This window comes from Aricia agestis, chromosome 8, assembly GCF_905147365.1.
Source record: "Aricia agestis chromosome 8, ilAriAges1.1, whole genome shotgun sequence".
Classification (NCBI taxonomy): domain Eukaryota; kingdom Metazoa; phylum Arthropoda; class Insecta; order Lepidoptera; family Lycaenidae; genus Aricia; species Aricia agestis.
The window spans coordinates 5,573,603-5,599,328 of record NC_056413.1 but is presented as its reverse complement, the minus strand read 5'-3'; the positions used below and the strand labels follow the sequence as shown (position 1 = coordinate 5,599,328).

Sequence of the window (25,726 nt, the reverse complement as noted above, 5' to 3'; positions counted from 1 at the left end):
GCGATTTCTGAAACTCTAACTGTGGGTTTTTGTATTTTTTTTCTGTTGGATTATTGTAATTAAAATATAGAATTCGGGGCCAACACAATCACTTCCATATACCTACGTAGAGAGCCACCGCCCGAACTATCACGCAGTTCACACACCAACAAATATATGACACCCACTTTTTCACCATTTTTTTTTAAATAACCCTTACTCCACTATTAAACAATAAAACGATATGTTACTTGTACTATTTGGCGACATTTGACAGTGAATCACATAAATAAGCCTACTGACCACTAATGAGTTAGCATTAACCTGGATTTGTATTTCTGGTTCAAGGACGCAGACTCAACCGAGACAACCCAAGGAAAATTTGATGAATTGGTAAAATTGTGAAAGTGATGCATGTTGTTGACATTTTTTTTTACTCGATGACGCCCGCAACCCCGCTACACTAAAATACGTTTACTTCGCGGAAACTACTTATATTTTTGTTCGGGATAAGAAGTATCTTATAGTATATCCCAGGACTTATAGTATCTCCATACCATAAGTTGAAATCGGTTGAAACAATTGAGCAAAATCGGCTTATCAGCTTAGGCGCGAAGACAGACAGACAGACACACTTTCGCATTTATAATATTAGTACGGATTTGGCTTTACTTATAATAATATCATAGACTAATCAATTACTAGTCTTTGCTAAGATACAATACAGTAAGTAATCTTTTAAGAGTCGAGTTCCTTACGAATTAAAAAGCTTGACCGGGACCTAAGTCACTTAGAAGACGTGAATAAAACAACACTTGCTATTTAAGGCATCCACTGGCGAGTTAAGACCGTTGGGATGCCACGAGCCTGCAAGCTAAATGTTTAAACCGCCAATGAAGCACATACAAAACCGCGGTCTGGCGTGGCGTCTCAGAGCCTACTCAGAGGTCTTAACTTATGAACCTTAAGGCGCTCCCCCTACGGAGATGCCATAATTTACCGTATTTAAAGCCATATAAACTCATAATTTGAAAGCTACAAAGTTATAATAAAAATACAGCAATAATCTTCAGTATATCAACATTCCTTTCACCGTTATTAATTTCCTAATTTTGTTTATTATACTCATGAATCATGATATTAACTTCCAACGTGATACCAATTTATTAAAATTGAAGCATACTCCCTAGTATTTACAATTTACGTTTATTTGAAACACAGGACAATAGATAGACAATTTCATTAACTACATATACCGTATTCCCCGTTTGAATTTATTTTTAATCAATTTATATTTGTTAATAATATAAGTAAAAAAATAGGATTCTCGGAGGAGGAAAATAGGATAAGAATCTCGGCAACGCGTCAAATGTCAAGGTCGTTTGCTCGTTTGCTCGGGGGATGCAGGGCCGTAGCTAGGGGGGGGCATAGTGGGGCAATGCCCTACCTTAAAATCACAATGCCCTACCTTAAAAATACCAATAATCGGCCAAGTGCGAGTCGGACCCGCGCACGAAGGGTTATACCGCGCACGTACCGTTATAGAGCAAAAATAGTATGGGACCTACTTACCTACCTAACCCTTAAATATTTTTTTTTAACTTTTATTATTACTTATTTATTAAATTACATATATTATTAAGGCCTTTGTGAAAATTTCAAGTGCCTACCTGTTGTCATCATCAGAGATCGGAATTGGGTGTGTGAAAATACCTAAAGTTTGCAGCGGGACATAATATGGAGCTGTTACAACCACTTAAGTTAAACCGGTTTTGGATTTTACCGGTTCAGTTTTGTATTTTTTTTAACATGTTCCTTACCTTTGAAACACCGAACTATAAACATTTACAAGCTGCTTATACAGTTCTAAATTAATTTTTTAGTCTCAATTTTTCTTTGTCGGCCAAACACAGAATTTTACATGTCTGCAAAATGCTAATGTGGTTTTAATCTTTTTTTGACCTCTATCTTAAGTTAAAAAGTTTTGCTACAGATTGATGCAAGGAAAACGAACATTTTCGCGCATGTAAGCGCAGCGTTCAATTTAAGGGGAGGTTATTCCTAAATTAGCAGGCCGATGTCTGTCAGTGCGAATATCGACGTAAAAGACATTAAAATAACATTCATATCAGCGCGCCTTGTACAGTGGCGGTTACGACGATCGCCGCGTCCATGATAGGGCGAAATAGGAGAAAAAACCTTTTTACTTAGATAAAAAATAGTATAACTAAACATGTATCCGTACATTTCCCTGTAAAATTTTAATAGTAATCGAACTATCCAAATTATTTTTTGATTGAGTCCCTGTAAGTCCTATAAAACTGAAAATGTTTTTAAAATCGAGGTTGTTTCGGAATTTTTTTTTATCGAGTAAAATTATCTGTATCGTGTTTCTAACCGTAAAAGTCACTAGTTAAAAGATGTATCTATACATGTATATATTTTTCAGTTTTTTTTAATGACGCTTTCTTTAAAAATTACTCATTCTAGAAACGTGAATTTGGAATATCCTAGCCTTAATGGCGTCGCTCCGTTTTTACTTGCCCTGCTTACTAGACCTCAACGGAGTTAAATTCCGACTTGTTACAATAGTAACAAGTCGGAATTTAACACTGTCATAGAATACATTAGGTATTATACAAAACTGAACCGGTAAAATCCAAAACCGGTTTAACTTAAGTGGTTGTAACAGCTCCATATTATGTCCCGCTGCAAACTTTAGGTATTTTCACACACCCAATTCCGATCTCTGGTCATCATTGATAGTTAAGCAAAAAATGTTAGAAAAATCACGTTTGTTGTATGGGAGCCCTCCTTAAATATTTAATTTAAGTATTTGTTTTTAGTATTTGTTGTTATAGCGGCAACAGAAATACATAATCTGTGAAAATTTCATTTCTCTAGTTATTACCGTTCTTGAGTTACAGCCTGGAAACAGACGGACAGACATCGAAGTCTCAGTAATAGGGTCCTGTTTTTACTCTTTGGGTACGGAACCCTAAAAAGGAAGACCTAAAGGACTTGCATTACAGGTATTAGACAACAGAAATATACTTTATTCTTATATAAACTATACATTATATAGTTAAGATTTTTATTATACCTTTAAAAACTTTTTGTTCCGTTGGCAGGATTCGAACCCGCGTCCCCCGGATTAAGCTGCCAACCATTGGGCCACAGAGTTCGTCGATAATAATTCTTTGTTCTGTGTATAGATGGCATTTGAATCACGATTACATGAAGCGATGCGTCCATTTAATTATAATCTTAATGAAAAAAAAAGATGTAGTACTGCAGTGTGCGAGTCCACGTTTTCAACTTTAACTGCAATTAATAGGCCTCAAAGACTGTCAATGGGTCACGAAAGAATGGCTGGTATGGTATTTCTGGCCTTTGAAAAAAAAAAGAACAAAGTTGATCTGAACGAAGTTCTTCGCATTTTTAATAATATGGCGAATCGTAGAATTCAGCTGTTTTAAATATTTTATGTTATTTTATTATTAATTATTATTTTAATAAGTTTGCAGAAACAATAATAATCTAAATATATTTTTAGTCGTATCTATTGACTCGTATCACCCAACCCAACAATTAATTATTATTTCCTCACTCTCACTCACACGTGGATCGCTACATCCAGAAGTTTAATCATATTGTTCGCTTGTTCTTCGTAATTGAGGATTTAATAATATGTAGTTCTTAGATATTATAGTGCTCATGCTTTGTCACAGAATTTTTTTAAGTATCTAAGAATAACTATTGAATGAATTGAATACATCATTGACCTAGAGATAAATCAAAACAACAAATACTAAAAACAAAATAAAATCAATATTTAAGGATTCGTGTTTTTTGGCCTTTTTTGCTGCATATTGATATTAATGGCAACAGTAGGCACTGGACATTTTTGCGAAATCACTTAATTAATTAATAATACAATTAAAATAACATTTATATTTAAAGGGGGCTCAATTACAAAAAAAACACAATTTGGCCTATTTTTTATCTATAACGGTACGAAACCCTTTGTGCACGACTCCGACTCGCACTTGACCGATTTTTTTTGCTTTGCTTCCGCCCTACCTGTAACCGACGCTGCCCTACCTCAAATTTGACTCTAGCTACAGCCCTGGGGGGATGGCCTTAACGGGTGAATGAGGGCAAAGGTAGTGGGTGCATTAAGGTTTCAAATACCTTCATAATAAAAAACCGCGACCCAATAATCGATTCTGGAACCTAGTTGATAGGTTAGGTTATGTTAGTTAGATTGCTTTGAGTACATTTTGCAAGAAATGCGTAACAAACTGTCTAGTCCATATACTAATCCTTAGATAAATGCGAAAGTGAATCTGCCTGTTGCCTCTTCACGCTTTTTGTTGAACCGATTTAAATATATTTTTTTTAAATAAGGGGGCAAACGAGCAAACGGGTCACCTGATGGAAAGCAACTTCCGTCGCCCATGGACACTCGTAGCATCAGAAGAGCTGCAGGTGCATTGCTGGCCTTTTAAGAGGGAATAGGTTAATAGGGGAGGGTAGGGATGGGTAGGGAAGGGAAAAGGGGAGGGTAGGGAAAGGAATAGGGTAGGGGATTGGGCCTCCGGTAAACTCACTCACTCGGCGAAGCACTAGCGCTGTGCTTCATCGGAAATTTGGAATGACAACGAATATGCGTGGTCCGTGGAGTCCAGACTCCGAAAAATGTTTCCTATGCGATAAACTAATGTTGTTTTAGCGGGAAAATTCTAATAAAAATTAATAAGATGACGTTAATTGGAATTAGGGCAAAATTAATTAATTCTATTGACTATTCTTAGAAAGGCTTAACTAATAATTAATTAGCATCACGCTATCTATTGACCTTGCGATACTGTGTCAATAGGGCAAACGTTTCCAAGACAACCTCTAACATCCCTCATCGGCCCTAAATAGGCAGTATGCCGCGAAGAGCTGCTAAAGCACGCTATGACACGCGATTGCTAAATTCCTAATCGTTTACAAGGCAAATTAGGTGTAAAACTTCTTCTTTTTTGGCTCCTTTGTGAGGCGCCAGTATCAGAGTGTTTTGGCGAAGACTCTTTGGAAGACTCTGCTTTATATGAGATGGCTATATAAAGGAACAAGGTTACGGTATGTTGAGACGCGTACGGTAGGTGTGAATTATAATTATTATTATCTGTGTCCTTTTAAATAGAAAATACACGGTAGATTTAGATTTTAGATTCAAAAAGGTCGGTGACCAGGTTTAATCTATATATAAGTATAAAAATCTTATCTTATACATATATGTAAAAATGGATTTTCAAATGTGTTAGTCGCGCTAAAACTCGAAAACGGCTGAACGGATTGGGCTGATTTTAGTCTTAAAATATTCGTAGAAGTCCAGGGAAGGTTTTAAAGTGACACAAAGTTCACCGGGACAGCTAGTCTTGTGATAAAAATGGATTTTTAATTGAGTTATTAACGCTAAAACTCGAAAACGGCTGAACGGATTGGGCTAATTTTAGTCTTAAAATATTTTTAGAAGTCTAGGAAAGGTTTTAAAGTGACACGAAGTTCACCGGGACAGCTAGCACTTACTATTTTATAAAATAATATTATAATACTATGGATATATCATATAATGTGATGAACTACATGATTGATATACAGTGGCCGTAGATTATCTTCAGAGAACAAGAGTTTTGGTTGAATCATCACTGATCTAGAAAGCAAACTTACATACACGTAGGTATCTACCTACTTATCTATGAAATATTATGATTAAAAAAGGTTTTGGTACTTACATTCATCAGTTGTGACCCAATTTCTGTAGGCAGCTGTGTTGTAGAAACTCAAATAGTTTAATGCTAATAAACAACTTATTAAAATATTCATTTTAAGTCACAAAGTTTTCCGATTTAGAAAATTTCAGTTACTAAAAGAAAACGAAATCAATTTTAAATAACGAACAACTTTAACACGGCGGAATATCGTAACTTTTTTTATTTTATAGCCCTATGAAATATAATTTAATTTTCGCAAGTTACTTTTATTTGTAGAAAACACTTATAGCAAAATACGAGCTTATTGTTAACAACAACTCGCTATGACTGAACGCCAGGAAGTGCCGGCTACTTTTATAAATGATAAAGGTATGAACGTTGTTTATATAATAAAATTATATATACCTTCAGATAACTGGACAGAGTGGATGTCCCCTGAGGTACCTACATAATTTTTATAATATAATTATTATGAACTCGAAATGCCAATTTGCGTTCGCTACGCGTTGCGAGAAACGTGGGTTTTTTATAATTTTATGCAGGTTATTCCACGTGTTTTAAGTTTTCGTCTATTTAATAATTATATTATGTGGGATTTCATAATATTATGGTTTTAACTGGTCTTCATTACACAGAATATATATTAGTAGTACCAACTAATACTGTTTGATTGTTAGCTATAATCACCTCACTCCTCAGTGAAGTCCCCCGCAGACTTTCTATCGGCCGATAGTTTGACCGAATTGGGGTTTCAGTACATTATTATCGGCAAATACAGGTCGTTTAGTATGCGCACCTTCTGAATACATCTTCGTACTGATTAAGTTTTCGATCAAACTATCGGCCGAATAGAACTGGATCCCAGAAGGATAAGACATAACTTACTTTCTGATGGATGAAACCATAGGTTATTATGGTTTTCACTGAATGTAGATTAAGCCCCAATAAACCAGTACCTCAAGTTGATAACTATACCTCTTTTTTAACCAACTGCTATCTGAATCAAAATGATGGAGTAGTAGTCTATGTCAAAAACACTTTGTCCGTCATGGTCAAAGAAATCAAATTGATACAAGCGTCATGTTTACAAATTGATGTGTCAAGCAATGTTATAATTTGCATCTACCGCTCTCCATCTTTTAACAAATCAAATAACTTCGTTGACTCGCTTTGCACCCATTTAGATACGATTAATTCTAATAAAAACATTATTATTACGGGGGACATTAACATAAATATTGCATCAAAACTAACTGAATCAAACTTGGACTATAGTAATAAAACTTACTATCTTGATTCACTCTCTGCGTATGGCATACTTGCTGGTCATACCTTACCAACGAGGGAGAAAAGCAGTCTAGATCATATAATGTTGAAAATCAATAAAACGAAATTATTACCTACCATCGCTATTCTTCAGACTACAGTAACTGACCATTTTACCACATTTCTTAATCTGTCAAAATGCAAAACTACGCCCAATGTGAATAGAATTATATCTAAAGTGAACTTAGACAAAGCATTACATGATTTGCGTCTAAAAAACCTATCTGAGCTGCTAACCTATGACGATCCTAATGCTCTTACTCATAAATTCATAAGTCTATTAACTGAAACTCTGAAAGCAAACACTGAAACTTCTAAAATCTCAAAATCTCAAATTATCATTAAGCCATGGGTGACTCCCGGTGTCTTGCGTTGTATAAAAAATAGGAACAAATTATATCTAAAACTAAAAAAAGACTCTCACAATGAAATATTAAAAATTACATACGTCAGATACAGAAACCACTGTAATAACTTATTAAAATCACTTAAACATCAATATGAAAAGGAACTTATAGCTAAATCTCTTAATAATAACAAAACTCTGTGGACTAATATTAAAAAACTAACGTATAATAACAAATTAAGTAATGACAATAATAATGAACTAATTAATTTAAAATCAAATACAATCGAATCTATAAACTATATTAATAATTATTTCTCAAATATCGGCAAAGAACTTGCACAAAATATTCAATGTGACTCTTCAATGAACACTCGATCTGCTATAAAAAATGTTTCTTCCTCAATCAACTCCTTTGTGTTACTAGAGCCTGATATTGAAGAAGTCAAAAGCACTATAATGAACCTTAAATCGAACAGTGCACCTGGCTGGGATAACATACCCAATGAGTATCTTAAACTGGCTAAGACGGAGATTGCTCCAATAATTACACGCATTGCTTCTCTTTCTTTTCAAAAAGGTATATTTCCAGATCTTTTAAAACAATCAATTATTACTCCAATTTTTAAAAGTGGTGACAAAAATGATGTTGGCAACTATCGTCCTATATCTGTTCTACCGGCTATTTCTAAGATTCTGGAACGACTTCTCAATGTTAGACTTCTTAATTACTTGAATAAATATAATTTAATATCTAACAATCAATTTGGCTTCAGGCGTGGAAAATCTACCGAAGATGCAGTAATGACCTTGAGTCAATTAGTGACGGAACACGTTGATAAGGGACAAAAATGCGCTGCAGTTTTTTTGGATTTGAAAAAAGCTTTTGATACCGTATCCGTACCACTTATGATACAAAAATTGGAGAAAGCTGGCATAAGAGGCAGTTCACTCTCTTTATTTATTAGCTATCTGACTGGTAGAACGCAGAAAGTAAAAGTTAATATAATCAGCGATGACACTACTGTAACTTTCGGTGTACCACAGGGTAGCGTCTTAGGACCTACACTATTTCTTATTTACATTAATGACCTGTGTGAAATAAAAATCAATAATGCTCATATACTATCATATGCTGATGATACTGCTATTTTATTTAAAGAGAAGAACTGGCTCTTACTAAAGAAGGGTATCAAGCATGGTATGCACCAAATTGCAAACTGGTTGATAAATAATCTTTTAACTTTAAACACCAAAAAAACTAAATTCATATGCTTCAGCATTCAAAACCGTTGTCAGCCTGATCCTAGCTTTGGTGTAAGGATTCATACATGTCAACTGGATGATATGAATCCTGCAGCTTGCAAGTGTCCAGCTATTGAGAAGGTAGACAGTATTAAATATCTAGGAGTCATAATTGACCAAAGACTCTCCTGGCAACCGCATCTTGAGCAGGTAGCCAGTAGGATACGAAAGTTAAACTGGATTTTTAAAACTCTAAGACAAGTTATGCCTAGTCCACAATCAAGTAATCCTCAGCGAAATTTTCTAAATGAAATTTACAGAGCATTGGCGGAATCGATATTAGTCTACTGCATTCCTGTGTGGGGAGGTGCTAATAAAACGAAAATGTTAAATTTAGAAAGGGCACAACGCTCTCTATTAAAAATAATACATTTCAAAAACAGGAGAACACCAACAGAAGAGATATATCGAATTAGTAAAGTATTAACAGTACGAAAATTGTATATTTTACTCACGATTCTACGAAAGCATAAAACCAGTACAAACAGTATAATATTAAAAAAGAGAAATAGAATGAAAATTGAACTACCTAAAATAAAAACAGATTTTGCAACAAGACAGTATGATTTTAGCTCCACTATTATTTATAATAAATTAAACAATGTTATAAATATTAAAAATAAGACAAACAGACAGGTGAAGTTAATAGTCAAAGAATATCTTACTTCTTTAAGCTACAATGAAGTAGAGAAACTAATTGAGCCGATAAAACTATAGTTAAATATTGTATATACATACACGTGCACACACACACACACACACACACACACACACACACACACACACACAAACACACACACACACACACACACACACACACAACATACAAAACTATAAATTAGTAGATAATAAATAATAATATTATGTACATAGGATTGTTTTGCTAAAAATTTATATTGTAATTTTGTAACATTTTTTTTATCTTAGCTTTTTCTTATAATATAATAGGTCTGTATTAGAACTAAGAGTTTTTGTAGTATTTAAGATTAGTTTGCTTCACTTTACTTAAGAGATTTCTTTATTTCCCTTATAGATGTGGAAGAGGGATGTTGCCTGATACAGGCTAAGCCTACTAGGTAGCTTCCATCATTTAATTGTAAATTGCATTAGTTCAATTTTCATTCTATTTCTCTTTTTTAATTGTACTTTAACTGTAACTTTTGTAAATGAAATAAAGATTATTATTATTATTATTATATTATTATTATATTAGGCCTATATAAATAGTCAATACTCAAGATGCATCTCGGTCTCAAGACACGGTTCAGGCTCTGTGATTGGTTGGCTGTCAAAATTTGGACCCAATCACAGAGCCGAACCGCGTCTTGAGACTGGGTCGCATCTTAAGTACTGACTATTTATACCGGCTAGTAGTGCCTCGTGTACTTAGGCCGGTATAAATAGTCAGTACTCAAGATGCATCTCGGTCTCAAGACACTGTTCAGGCTCTGTGATTGCTTAGCTGTGTAAATAAATAAAAAAATTAAAAAATAAAAAAATGTTTTATTTCTGAGTAGATTTTAAGAAAATACTTTCAGAATGTTAATATTAGCTACGGTGCCTACCACCGGTTCGGGAACTATCCCGGCGAGAAGAACCGGCGTAAGAAACTCGCACGGGGCCCACTTTTTTTACCAAAAAAAAGTGAGGTAAAAAAATTAATCTTTTAAAATAAAATTTACAATGCTGTAACTTAAAATTATACAATGTCAACATACATACATAGTAAGTCATGTACAATAATGTAGAAGTAGCCTTGTAAGCAGCCATCCTACTCCCAAGATGTGCCATCGTTTATGAAATCATTGACCTTATAATAGGCTTTGGCACACAAACGCTCTTTGACTACTTTCTTAAATTTATTAATGGAAAGATTTTGAACGTTTTCTGGGATTTTATTGAAAAAGCGTATACATTGATCTTTAAAAGATTTACTGACTTTACTAAGTCTGATCACTGGCAAATCTAGCTTGTACTTATTTCTGGTGTTTCTACAATGAATGTCACCTTTGGCTTTAAATTTACATATATTTTTTCTAACATGTATTACATTATCCAAAATGTATTGAGAAGCTACTGTCAGAATACCAATTTCTTTAAACTTTTCTCACAAAGATTCAAATGTAGACATTTTGTAAATCGAACGTATAGCTCGCTTCTGCAGCACAAAGATAGTATTAATATCGGCAGCGTTTCCCCATAAAAGGATACTATGACATTCTACTGTGAAAATAGCTAAAATATACTAATCGTGCAGTGTCTTCGTCAGAAATTTCCCTAATCTTTCTGACTGCATATGCTGCAGAACTGAGTCTATCTGCGAGTTTAGCAATATGAGGACCCCACTGTAATTTACTATCTAGTGTAATACCTAAAAATACAGTAGTGTCCACCAAATTCATTTTCTCATCATTCAATAGTACATTGGTTTGAACTTGCCGTACATTGGGCAAAGTAAACTTTAAACATTTAGATTTCATAGAATTCAAAAGTAAATTATTAACATTAAACCAATGTACTATCCGACACGTTCGATTAACGCGTGGGCGTTGATCGAACGTGTCGGATAAATAACGAGTGTCGAACGGTTTGTTCCACAAAAATGCTTGTATTTTCAGATAGTCGAAAAAAAATAATTAGGCGAAAGCTAGGGTTGCCATCTTGTTTGGCAAGAAATAAAGTATATTCAGATCTCTGAAGTATTTTCAACAGTATTTTAGTAAAATGAACAGTACCTACGATCGAGGAATTAATTAGAGCTTCTGTCAAAACTAACTTCAAATTAAAAAAAAGTCTGAGCGTCTTGGTTTAATACGCCATAATAAAGTGTTGACATTTTGATGCTGAAAACAGTATTTTGTATACTTTATTTTTCTTCAACAGTACAAAGTATAATTTAATGAAAAACAGTATAATACTGTTTAAAACAGTATGGTTGGCAACCCTAGCGAAAGCGTAATGCCATTCTTACGCGAATATGTTATACCGACCGCCATACCGACGCGAATATGTTAATTTTAATTAAAAAATTGAACCATTTGTACCAGGCTAATTTTTGCATAGCTAATCATCGTCGAGTAGCCATTCACGAAAATCACCTTGCCATACTTTTCCGACAGCGCCCAATGGCCACCATACCACTGCAAAGGTGTAATATTATTTTTTTCGCCAAACAATCTGTACCACCCTGAAACTTTTTTAACAGTTCCCTGTATGATCATAAATAGTATAATGCCATACCTGTAGGAGGCAGCGAATATGAACAATATTATTTCAAAATCCTAAGATTTTATTCGTAATTACAAACGGTTTTTCAAGTATGGCGCCACTTTTTCTTTCTACTACAAGTATGGCAAATATAATAATGGTCACATTGTATTGTATAATTTCCAAAAATCCAAATGCCATACTGGTACAAATCGTCCAATTTTATCACTTTTTTGCTCAAGTCCGAGAGTCATCCCGCCCCATGGTTACTGTCTAAAACGTTGTAATGAGAATGCAGTAAAATAAAGAGTAAATATTCAGTCTAATAGCGTTTAAATGAGTAATTTAGAATAGTATTAAGGAGCTGAGCTTACATTTCACGTCAGTTACAATCTGTAACAATTTTTTTTTGGTATAATTGTCAAATGCCATGATGTAAAAAAATGATTTTACGTATTTTATAGTCGTATTTTTGAAACATGTCAAATAAATAAGTATTTCAAGTATGGCAGCACTTTTTCCCCCTACTAGAAGTATGGGAAAAATAATAACGGTCATATTTTGTCAAATACTTTCCAAAAATTTAAATGCCATACTGGTACAAATCGTTTGGCAAAAAAAAAAAACGCCTTTGCAGTGGTATGGCGGCCATTGGGCGCTGTCGGAAAAGTATGGCAAGGTGATTTTCGTGAATGGCTACTCGACAATGATTAGCTATGCAAAAATTAGCCTGGTACAAATGGTACAATTTTTTTATTAAAATTAACGTATTCGCGTCGGTATGGCGGGCTGTATAACATATTCGCGTAAGAATGGCATTACGCTTTCGCCTACTTATTTTTTTTCGACTATCTGAAAATACAAGCATTTTTGTGGGACAAACCGTTCGACACTCGTTATTTATCCGACACGTTCGATTAACGCCCACGCGTTAATCGAACGTGTCGGATAGTACATTGGTTTAATGTTAATAATTTACGCGCTTGGACTGCCAGTGCGAGCGCTATGACCATCATTTTCCTTTTTGCCTTTACGTAATTATACCCCTGTAAAACCGCCATACTGGTACAAATGACCAAGAATTTTGTGTCAGTATCTCCAGGCCTATTATCACTAATATCAAAGTGAATACGGCCTTTACACAAAAATACTATTCATTTTGTTCGAGGTAAATCGAACAGATGCATTTTTACAATATAATAAGCGCTTTCGCATTTTGCGAGGGCAGTAATTGTCGAGTAGTTGTCGAGTTGTCAATCGGTCCGCCGTCCGAGTCACTGCCTTGACAGCTCGTATTTACTATTACCATTTACCATTAATTAAACCATAATAATTAACCAGCGTAAACCAGTGTACCGGCGTGTAATAGCGCTTGCGCTGTGTTTTGCCGAGTGAGTGAGTTTACCGGAGGCCCAATTCCCCTACCCTATTCCCTTCCCTACCCTCCCCTATTCCCTTCCCTTCCCTACCTTCCCCTATTCCCTTCCCTTCCCTAGCCTCCCCTATTACCCTATTCCCTCTTAAAAGGCCGGAATGCACTTGCAGCTCTTCTGGTGCTTCGAGTGTCCATGGGCGACGGATGTTGCTTTCCATCCGGTGACCCGTTTGCTCTTTTCCCCCCTCTATTTAAAAAACTTTTTTGACAGATTCTCCATACATTATCTGTCAAGTCAAGTGATGGATAACCTATCCAGCACTCTGCAGGAAGTGGTGAAACAGGCCTTTATTATCAAATCGCGGAATTCTGTCCATTATATTATTTTCCTCTATGGTTCTGTCTGTAGCAAAGACCGTGTCTGTAGCGGTCATTGACTCCGTGTCAAAAAACTTGTTATTTTTGTACATATATCGGAATAGAGAAACAAAGGCCTGAGCAAGCGAGATGTCACTATCAGTAAAACTGCGTGGTAAAAAGAGACATGTGATACATGACAGCAGAACCAATTTTTTTCATCTGTTTGACGTCCAGTCGGCACTTATCGGCACGTTGACAATTTAATCTCTTATGGTGGCACTTCACATGGCTATTGGACATTGGTATTTGCTATTGGCTATTTGTTGCATTAGTCCTTACACAAACAAGCAATTAAAGGCAAATACGGCCTTCCACACATGGACGTCAAATACCAAACTTTTACTTGATTTTGTTTACTTGCCTATTAAGTATTTAGAGGCCAGGTGCCATCGAAATTCTCGAAAATATTATGTAGTAAATTTTTGTGTAGGAACCTAGGTAATTACTATTCTAAGCTGAAAAATAACTCAAACATGTTAAATATTTTCATATGAGAAAATTATTTTGGTATTACGTATGTATGAGAATTTCGATGGCACGCGGCCTCTTAAGACTCTTTTGATGTCCGTCAAAAACCGACAAAAGTACGTTTGCTGTGTCCTTGAAGAAAATTTCCGAAGAACTGGATAGCCAGTGGTCAGTGCCGTAAATAGGGCAGTGCCACCGGTGCCCGTCACAGGGCGTAGACTCTGGGGGGCGCAAGAATGGCCAGACTAGGCAGGAATATTATTTTTTCTGTTATTTCTCCCGATAAGTTCCCGCTGCGCTAGGAGATCCGAGATTGATAGACTAATTTCAATTCTACCAACACCAAGTTTTTACCCTGAATGGAAGAAAATTGGAGAAACATAGTGTTGCCTTCGGTACCTATAATATTTAAAAAATACCAAGGGCATAACAACTTATAGAAGCTCGCACAGGGCGCAAAAAATGCTATTTACGGCACTGTCAGTGGTCAGAGAAGGGCATCGAAATTAATAAGAAAAGGCTGACCAATCTCCGCTTTGCCGACGACATAGTTCTTTTTACTCCTACAGCCGCAGATCTCCAAGTTATGCTCCAAGATCTCAGCACTGTAAGCCTCGAGGTAGGACTTACAAAGAACAGGTCCAAAACACAACTGTTGACCAACAGCACAAGATGTAGGGTCGTGGTACCACCACAAACAAAAATCACCGACGTAGGAGTTAAGGCGGCTAAGCTAAAGTGGGATTGGGCTGGCCACGTTAGCTGTATGCATCCCGACCGCTGGGCAAAGATATGTATCGACATAGTGGGTACCTGAAGATGGAAGACGCAACCGTGGCCGGCCTAGGAAAAGATGGCGCGAGACAAGTGGAAGACCCTGGGGGAGGCCTTTGCGCAGCAGTGGGATAGCATAGGCTAACAACAAAAAAGTGTATTATATACGTACAGTTCGACAAGGCTTTATATGAACGTGGCGAGAAAAGGAACTAATTAACGCTTCTTTCATATAAAAACGTCATTTTTGACATATGTTTGATAGTTCTCCTTTACCAGCAGCGCTCCTGTACATAAAGCCTTGTCGAACAGTAAACACATTTTTACACACAGACGTAAATCAATTTCGGTTTCGTTTGACAGCTCGAGATTGTTGCTCCATTCCGCTAGGTATACGCTAGGTTTTTTTTTTCTCCTTTTCTGCTATCAGCAATCAGCTTTATGGAAGCTATAATCTGATGGAGTCGCTTTTAATAGGAGTAAGTGGATGTTGTTCCCTTGAACATCATTCCATGTCTAAAATCTGTTTCCTTTTAAGGCGAACAGTGTCTCCTGTAGTATCAAGGAGATTTTGCGCAAGTACATTTTGGTGTTCTGTAAGTCTGTTCTTAGGCGGGCGCCAGACATGTGATCAAATACGCAAATTCGCCAAGTGTGGCACTGACATTTGCCTATTTGTGCAAATTAATTGCTGGTATTTTCCTATTTGTGCAAAGTTTGCTCAAACTTTGAAGCCCATATCTGGCGCAAGCTCTATATTTAGTGGTGTATGAATTTACTGTTTCCTTTATTGTATCTATTTGCAGGTGTTCATGGATTTCTGAGTTCCGAATAAACTATGGCGCATTTGTTAGAGTTCTGAGCACATTGTTTTGGAACCTTTGCAGGATTTCTATGTTTGAGTTACTTGCGGAGCTCCAGAGTTCTATGCCATAGGTCCAGATCGGCTTAATAATACTTTTGTACACAAGTAGTTTATTGGTCAAAGATAGCTGTGAGTTACGACCTATCAGCCACAGTAGGCCTTTAAATTTCATATTCGCTTCACTCTTTTTTGCTTTGATGTGCTTGGCCCATGTGAGTCGCTTGTCCAGGTGCATACCAAGATATTTTACACAGTCGCTTTTTGGCAGCACTTCACCTCCTAAGTGCACTGGCGAGCATTCTTTTCGTCTCAAGGTCAAAGTTATGTGTATCGATTTTGTGCTACTGGATTTTATTCTCCATTTGTTCAGCCATTTATTGATTTTGTTAAGTTGAACTTAGAGTTTTTCAGATGCCTTCTCTGGATCGCGATCACTAGCAAGGCATGCCGTATCGTCTGCAAAGGTAGCTGTTTCCACTTCTTCAGTCTGAGGGAGATCTGCTGTGTACAGTGTATATAGCATTGGTCCTTCGGAGGACCGGTTGGTCTCTCTAAGAGTTCACTAGAGGTCGGAGGAGTACCTATAGAGTAAAACTCGATATACTGTGGTGCGCTGCGCCACAACAAAAATGCGCTGTTTATATACAAAAAAATGAGTTAATTATTATTATTACAAAATGTACAAAGGTTAAAAGATTGATTGTGATTGGCTAACAACATTAGAAAAGGACATACAGAAAAGGATACAAAATATTCACAAAGAAAAAAATCGAATAAGAAATATTTACAAGGTTTTAAGATTGCTGCGCGGGAATCTGGCCGCACCGCGGTTCGCGGCGCCGCGCTGGCGTCGCCCGAGTATAAATATGAGCTCTCGCGAGCCTCACTGTCGGTCGTCGCTGCGCCGGTTAAATAATAGTAGTGTCGCCATTTTGTGAAGATGTTATGAAGCTCTGCAAACTCCATGAAGACCGTAGCCACGCTGCGAAGATCCCTCGCTCGACGTAGCCTCGGTGTGAAGACGCGTAGTATAGTGTTGGAATGAATTCTTATTAGAAAAACGCCCTTTTCAGGGCCGGTTCATGTCCGGTATTATTACACGGACAGCTGTTTCTCTTGTCATTGCGAACGTATGTTCTTTGCAGAACAATTTTCTTCTGTGTTTCATCTTCTATAACGAACGTATAACGTTCTTTTCAGAGCGTAGTTTTCTTTGTTTCAATCGGCGAACGAACGTTGGTACTGCTACAGTGCTCCCCCTCAAGCGAAGCGTAGGTACCGGCAGTCTAACGGCACGGCCCGTTCTTGTTGTCTTCTGTGCTGGACTTGCTGGTGTCTTCTGCTTGATCGGTGTTGCACTTGGTAATGGTTGTGAGGTAACAGGTAAAGGTAATGAGGTAACGGGTAAGGGTAATGAGGTATTTTGAGGTAAATTATTGGTATGTGAAGGTAAGGTAACAGGTAAGTTGAGAATTACCGGTGACTGTTGTACACACGGGTTGTACATTGCTCGTTGACTCGCCGAGGTAATCTTCACTTAGTAATTAGTATGTAGGCGGATTCCATAATGAATAATTATCCTTCTTTAATGCTGAAAGAGATGAGATTTTTTCTTTGAACATACTGTCTCTATTTTCCCTAATCATTGTTTTGAGCTCTCTTGCTGCTTTTAGATAAAGAGCTTTATGTCCTGCATGTCAGCTCAGTTGCCACCGTCTACAAAGTCGTCTTTTTTCTTATAATTTGAGGCGAATTATGTAGGGTATATTTCGAAGAGATTCAGTAGGTTTTAGATTCGGTGTAGCGCGCCAGGCAGCTGTTTGTATCGCGTTGGTGATATAGAAGGTTGCCTTCTCAATATCGTCTTCAGTTTCACATTGAGATCAATGATGTCTTCAAGGTGTTCAGAGAATGCGTTCCAGTCAGTTTTTTTATTGTACAATACGGGTTTAGATTTTTTATAGATAGCTGTTGCGCTAATAGTTGCTATAACAGGACTGTGGTCAGATAGGCAGTCGGCCGATGATTCCACTTCCACATATACATGGGATAATCCTTTGGTTACATAAAAGTCAAGAAGATCTGGTGTTCTAATCATATCTGTAGGCAATGATATTCTATGTTACTATACGCTAGGTATAGGTCATTTATAGGTATTATGATACAAACTGTGATTGACAATGAAGTGACAGATTTATGTTTCTTTAATATAGTCTTCTGTACGGTAATATCGTATTTTACAATATAACTTCAAACTCATAAATAGGTGGAGATTATCATACGAAGAGGTAATTAAGACGTTTTCCGATGAAAATACAATAGTCAATTCTATTCGTAAGTTAACAGAATGCAGTGTGAGTATTTTTGACATAGCTCCTATACTAGAAAGGTCAATGACCGCTGGTGCCATCTGTCCGAGCCCTGACTATAGAAACATCTTTGGCATTTCAGTGATAACAAAAGCCAAAGACTCGATACTCAAGAGTCGGGACTCGGGATTATTTTGACAACATTTGATTTCAATGGGCGATCTTTTTTAATTAACCCATTTTACCGTCAATGAAGCCCTTATTTTTACGTTTTTACTAACAATAAAAAAATTGTATGTACCATAGACGTTCAAATTATTTTTAATCTGGCAACTTTTATCACCATAGAGTACAGAAGTTTGTGTTCTCGTTTGTGATTGGTCCAAAAATATACCGTTTGAAAGAAATGCAACTGCCTTCATGTTCAAACGCTTGGGCTCCGGCCGTTAGAAATATTCGTAAATTTGTCAACAAAAATCATTACGGCGGTCACGTTATTGTTATTTAATTTTACTTTAATTTATATTTTTAAGCCAGTTTATAATGACATCGATCAAAGAAGATGAAAAGAAAGAAATTCCGCAATTTATACACGATCCGCAAACAAATAGCACATATCAAAGACTGAGGTTCTTCGGCAAGGTGAGTAAATTTTGTTGTAATTAATAAACTTTCGAGTTAAATTAAATAAATCTTAATTATGTTATGGTAATAGAAGCAGAAAATAACTTAAAATGAATTTTCGTTAGAAATAATAAATTATAACGGACTAACCGTTCACACTAAAAACCTAATTATGTTGATGCGTGGTTGTCCGTTTTCATGCCTCTTTTGTTAGAAAATAATCTCCTTGGCAATACGTATTTGTAATAGTACAGCTATAATTATAACATCGTTTTTTGTTGTCTCTTTCACAAATTTAAAATTCTCAACTGTTTTAGGGTGGATTCGCAAAATGTTACGAAATACAAGATCTCGCCACAAACCAGATTTATGCTGGCAAAATAGTGTCCAAAACGCTTATGGTGAAATCCAGCCAGAAAGAGAAGATGGCTCAAGAGATCTCCATACATAGATCACTACAGCATGCACACGTTGTTGGATTTCATGGTTTCTTTGAAGACTCATTGAACATTTACATTATTCTTGAGCTGTGCAAGAGACGGGTAAGTGATGAACATGTAGATCGTTATACTTTACCCTGAGTCTTTGTTTTATATTATTTGTTGCAAAAAGTACTAGTTGTAGTCATAAATTTGTAATGACTACACAGTACACATAGTACACAGTACACTAAGCACAGGTTTTGACAGGAAATATAGACTATGTGAAATTTTTGATTAACAGTGATCTTCAAAATATATTTATTGAGCTCTGCCTTATATGTGTGTGATTCTTCAATCATAATATTTTAATTACAGTCTATGATGGAACTGCACAAGCGTAGAAAAGCTATAACGGAACCGGAAACACGGTTCTACATGCACCAGATTTTGTTGGGAGTGCAGTACCTGCACCGCAAGCGTATCATACATCGGGACCTGAAACTTGGCAATCTCTTCCTTGATGATGATCTCCATGTCAAGATTGGAGACTTTGGTCTTGCCACCAAACTTGAAGTAGAAGGTTAGGAGTTTGAATATCTAGCAGTCAGATAAGACTACACTCTTTAATACCTCGATTGTGGCAATACAGACATAATAGATTATCAATTGTTATGTGACAGCTGGGTGCCATTTGGGGATTGATAGGTTAACATAATTTGTACTTATGTACAAATTATATTGAAAAGCAAATATTATGATGATGTGTAGAATATTATTAAAATTAATTATATGATACTTTCAGGAGAGAAAAAGAAGACTCTTTGCGGCACCCCAAATTATATAGCACCAGAGATTTTGACTAAAAAAGGACACTCTTTTGAAGTAGATGTGTGGAGTTTGGGATGCATCATGTACACATTGCTTATTGGCAAACCACCATTTGAGACATCCACTCTGAGGGATACTTACAAAAGAATAAAGCAATGTGAATACAGGTAAAATATTATTGTTTCTAAAGCAGATTATTGCCCAGTTTCTGAAGATTTACAAAACTTTAGAAGCCGGGCATCAGACTTGCAATTATAAGATATGATTATGAGTTGTCATAATATTTAGTGGCATATTTATGAATAAAAGTTACTTGACTATAAAACATTACTTAAAATTTACAAAAAACATTATAATTTTGACAAATGGAAAATGAATTGTATATTGTCTAGTGAGGGGGTAGACATTGCACTACAGATATGCTTTGGTGGGCCCTGGCATGCGATCGGTAGCAGATTCGCTCAGGCAGTTGTCGACGATAACACAGTCAATCACCGTTACAGGTTAACAAATAATATGTCAGGTGACGGGTTAACTTGCAATGTTAGCATTTGTGATAATTGTACTGCTTTTGTCAGATAATCAAATGTATGTTAAGTCCATGTCAATCACAATAATCAATTATATTAGTTTAAACTACTACCACAACATCACTGTCTTTGGAAATAAAAAAAAACAATTATAAAAAAAAAAAAAAACAGTTGCCAGAGGTGCACATATATTTTGCTCCTAAAAGGTAAAAGGCATCTATCATCTCTGTGTTACTAGAGTTAAATAGGCTTGACACTAAAATGGAACTGTCTACAGGATCCCGTCATCGCTTCGAAAGCCAGCGGCCTCAATGATAGTCCTGCAGCTGCAGTCTGACCCCTCACTCCGGCCATCCGTTGACAAGCTCCTTCAACATGAGTTCTTTACATCGGGCATCATGCCTGCTGCTCTGCCGCTCTCTTGTCTCACCACCGCCCCACGTACCGACCAGCTGGAGGGTGTAACACTGAACAGACGTCCACTTAATGAAGTTAACGCTAATGGTAAGATATTTTTATTCTGCTTATTTTCTGTTGAAAAGAAAAAAAATGTTTTTAACTGTATATTGTACCAAATAAATGAAACAAAAAGAATGAGTTAAGTTAAAATGCTTCCTGTGTGCGTTACTTTTCTTTCTTTTTTGTTTGTAAATTGCAGCTCAGAATAAATTTAAGAAGCATGTAGGAAAATGACAAATACAACAAAATTCACTGCATGCTCTCGAATGTTACATAGGTAATTTATAGATTATGTACTAGTATTATTAAATATCTCGACAACCTCTGTGGCTCAGTTGGTGGGCTGTTCGTAGCTCAAGCCGGGGTTGCGGGTTCGAATCCCGCCAACGGAACAAAAAGTTTTCAGAAGTTCCTGGGTAATGGATGTGTATTAAATATGTGTATCATAATTAATAAAAATCTTAAATATATGTATAGTATAAAAGTATTAAATATATTTCCGTTGTCTGGTACACGTAACACAAGTCCTTCAGGTACTTAGCACAGGGCCAGACTGACGTGGTGCAAAGCGTCCATAGATATTATATTAATATAATTTAAATTAACCTTGGTAACTATGTAAACATTCCGAAAGTTTCATTCTAAACTAACTTCTTAATTTTTATTTTATTTTTTATATCCTTTAACTGTAAATAGAGCCTGCCCTGTGTACTTGTTATTTTTAAATTTAATATGATGGTTCAGGTAACATCATGGCAGTGGATTCGCCTGTGAAGCGCGCGCCGCCCGCCGAACTGCGCTCGGTGGAGCCCACGTCACACAAACAGAATCTCATAGCGCTGCGAGATCAACTCGCTACATTACTTACTAGCAAGGTATGTTGAAATTGCTCTCTGCAGTATTTTATATAGACTATCCTTGCAAGTTATACTTTCGAGGTAAAACAAACTTTCGAGGTTACAGCATGTCCTATTTATAATAATATGAAGGTTTTACTTCTTTATTTGAGCCTAACGGCGCGCTGCTACATAGACACCCAGTGAGCATGTCAAATTTTCTAGTGTCTGAAAATAAATTGGTAGTGGCTTGCCAACAGTTTGAATGTAACTGTAATAAAGATTTTAAAAATAATTTAATTTCTATACCAATATTTTGGCAGGGATTGGGGACAGCCATTGTTTTAACCCTTTCATAAGGGTTATTCAATAAATTAACTGTTGTTAATTTGAAGTTACATGATCCTCCTTATTTATAAAAATATGCAGTGAGCTCGGCATGTCTTTCTGGCACATTGAAAACTTTACAATATTTAAACAAACTGTGGAATTTGAATTGTCGCTGCTTAAATATTTTTATTAGTGTAAATTAGTGTAAATAGATAAATAACACATAAACCGATTAGTTGAATCTATTCTAATATTATAAATGCGAAAGTGTGTATGTCTTTCTGTTAGAGGTAACAGACAGACAGACACACTTTTCATTCGGGAAAAATGTAATGTACTTGCGTAAAGGAATTTTGACGCGACGGAGTTGCGGCATCATCTAATTTACTTAAACAATCTCGTATTTTAAGATTGCCACAAAATGTTTTTCTAGCTGAAATGCCGTCCGGAGTGTCTGAACGACGACATGAGCGACCCGGCCGCTCAGCCGCTGGTGTGGGTGGGCAAGTGGGTGGACTACAGCGACAAGTATGGCTTCGGCTACCAGCTGTGCGACGAGAGCGTCGGCGTCATGTTCAACGACACCACCAAGCTCATCATGTTGGCCAATGGAGTGTGAGTACCATGGGACACTAGTTGCATAGATACAGTGACGACAAGTGGATCTTGAAGTGGAGTCTGGACAAAATATACTGTACTGACCCAGCTATAAAATATTATACAAAAGGCGACGGGTCATTTGTGACCCAGGCCCGACACATATATAGCTAGTATGTTATTTTATTGCTTTCTTTTTTCTTCAGGCGTAGTATGAAAAGTGCTAATACGAAGATTAAGAATCGTTATTTGCATGTAATTATATTAAATATCAGTGGCAAACACTTAGAAATATTATATTATTTTTATACCGTGGCTAAATAAAAACACGTAACCATTATAAATAATATTTTGTTTATTTTTTTCATGATAATACATTCTACGAGTATGCCCATCGAGTTTCAAACAATTAGAAACATCCTGTCTCTGCAGCATGTTATATTTTATCTCGCGTGATAATTATAACACCGAGGGCGAGATAAACCTATGCCTAATAGCTAATGAACATGAAAACGAGATTCCCATCCTAGGCTATAATAAAAAGTAATAAGAATAACATTCGCTTTCCATAATAACATGTACAGTAATATTCATTAATAGAATATTTTCCATCAATGATGGGATTGTACTTGTATTCAGAGAAGTGTATTCCTAGGCACATGGCGGACCTACATAATTTGGTTGGTTACGTCAAACCTTGCCGTCAGATTACGACTAACGTATTGAATTGACATAACCCAACCAAATGACGTAGGTCTGTCAACTGCCTAGGAATCAATTTCCTCGATAGTACATTACATAAGTGTAATAGTATGTTTTTGAAGAAATATGTCGTGATTGCATTCTACATCTAATAAGTGCATTTACATGTTAGCCAATGATATTGAATAAAATTGCTCAATATTTGCACTTTTCATGCTGCGCCTGAAGAAAAAAGAAAGCAATAAAATAACATGTTAGCCACTGATATTGAATATAAAAATTACATATCCTGGATACCCATAATATAACGAAAACAATGAGATACGTCTCTTTCGTGTCGGGCATGGGTAAATTTTGTATGGTCCGTGACCAGTCTTCTTTATTTCATACAAAGGATATTTGGCTCTGTGGTCGCCTCCGTGGTCTACTGGTTAGAGCGTCGCTCTCGACTTCGGAGGTCGTGGGTTCGAATCCCGCGTTGGAAACATGTTATTTCCAAGTTTGGTTAGGACAATGCAGGCTGATCACCTGATTGTCTGACAAGTAAGATGATCCATGCGTCGGATGGGCATGTAAAAAGTCGGTCCTGCGCCTGATCTCTCGCCAGTCGTGTCGGTCTTCCGTCCCACTGGGTTATGAGAGTAAAGGAATAGAGAGTGCTCTTGTGTACTGCGCACACACTTGGGCACTATAAAATTACTCCTGCGTACTTGGTCTGGTTTCAATGGAAGCGGCCACCGTCACCGAAACCGGTGTGGGGAGTATTATTATTATTATTTGGCTCTGACTTGTCGCGTAGCGTAGCGCTTGAGTGTAGTGATGTGCCAACTCAGGTTAAAATTCACGTGACTCGGGTTGAACTCGAGTTAACTGGATGGACAAGTGAATACTTTTTTTAATTTTTACCAGTTAATTCCCTCAGCTTCACATAAATAGTTAAAAAATTCGAACCGACAAATGATATTTTTATGTTTCAATTCTTTCATTTTTTAGTAAAAAACTTGTAATGTATTTTTGGCGGTTTACGAACTCGAGTCAGAGAGAATTCAACTCGAGTGGGTTCGAGTTACGCCCAACTCGAGTTAAATCGAATTAGTTACTCAGGTTGCCCATCACTACTTTAGTGATGGTAAGCCTCGTTGCTGACATGCTGACATTCAAAAATATTGTCGTTTTTGGTAGCTTGCAATTTTATTATTTATATCATTTACTACATCCAAGGTTTTTGTTTACATTTGAAAATAACCATTTGTTATGTTTTCAGAAATGTGCACTACATTAACAGACAAGGGCAAGAGCAGTATGTGACTATGCGGGAATACCCACAGGAGCTCGACAAGAAAATGAAACTATTGACATACTTTAGAAGATATATGACAGAACATCTTATGAAAGCTGGTATGTATTATACCTTTAAGAATTTGTTGGCTAAGAAGCGGGTGGGTCGCGCCCCACATTTCCCCTCACAATTAATGGATCTGTTAAATGCTTCTCTGCTAAACAATTTTGTTTCAAAACAAAGGCAACAATTGTTTGTCTGAAATTCAGAAGAATGCATCAACATTCCCAAGAAAAGTGATGGAATTTTTGTTTGGAATTATGATACTTCTGCTTCTTTTTTAACGAGTTTTTTAGTTAAGAACAAAATAATATTTGAATTACAGGCGCCTCAGTCCCGGTGCGGGAGAGTGACGGACTATCGCGTCTGCCGCATCTGCACCAGTGGTTCCGGACGACGCTGGCGGTTATCATGTACCTCACTAATGGAACACTACAGGTAATATTCTAGACTTATATTTACTGTAGTTGTAGTAGTTGGTGTTTTAGTTTAGTCATGTTTAGGCAAATTTTCCATTAACGAAAATTTACAACAGCATTGAAGAAAATTAACGTTGAGTTACGAATGTCTGTTGTTGAAATACAAATTACTTTAGTAACGTTTCTCGGCATTTGCCAATCGTTTTTTAATGCAAATAGAATGCTCGAAAAATGTTTTTCAAGTTAGTGATTTTCGTGATTCTATTTTTCTATTACTGTTCTCAATATTTATTCTTTATTTCTAGATAAACTTCCAAGACCACACGAAAATAATACTCTGCCCCCTTATGCAAGCGGTGACTTACATCGACGTCGACAAGAACTTCAGAACATTCCGTTTCAGTACAATAGAGGAGCACGGCTGTGATAAGAAACTATACACGAACCTCACATACGCACTAGAGAAACTAAACAGTGTATTAGCTAATAAAATGTGCTAGT

The 25,726-nt window shown here is 36.5% G+C and overlaps 2 protein-coding genes across 2 annotated transcripts in view; one reads left to right on the top strand and one right to left on the bottom strand.

Moving 5' to 3' along the window:
- Positions 1-6,101, bottom strand: part of LOC121729311 (pancreatic triacylglycerol lipase-like) — a 22,026-nt gene extending 15,925 nt beyond the window's left edge. The window contains exon 1 of the mRNA XM_042117781.1: positions 5,766-6,101. Within this exon, the coding sequence (XP_041973715.1) occupies positions 5,766-5,856 (91 nt within the window). The 5' untranslated portion in view covers positions 5,857-6,101. The remainder of the gene's footprint in view (positions 1-5,765) is intronic.
- On the top strand, positions 6,037-25,726 carry LOC121729310 (serine/threonine-protein kinase polo). The gene is made up of 11 exons (XM_042117780.1): positions 6,037-6,113; positions 18,673-18,781; positions 19,081-19,305; positions 19,561-19,765; positions 19,988-20,180; positions 20,821-21,047; positions 21,747-21,877; positions 22,602-22,783; positions 24,732-24,865; positions 25,132-25,244; positions 25,531-25,726. The coding sequence occupies exons 2-11, from the start codon at positions 18,683-18,685 to the stop codon at positions 25,723-25,725; spliced, it is 1,704 nt and encodes a 567-aa protein (XP_041973714.1). The 5' UTR covers positions 6,037-6,113; positions 18,673-18,682; the 3' UTR covers position 25,726.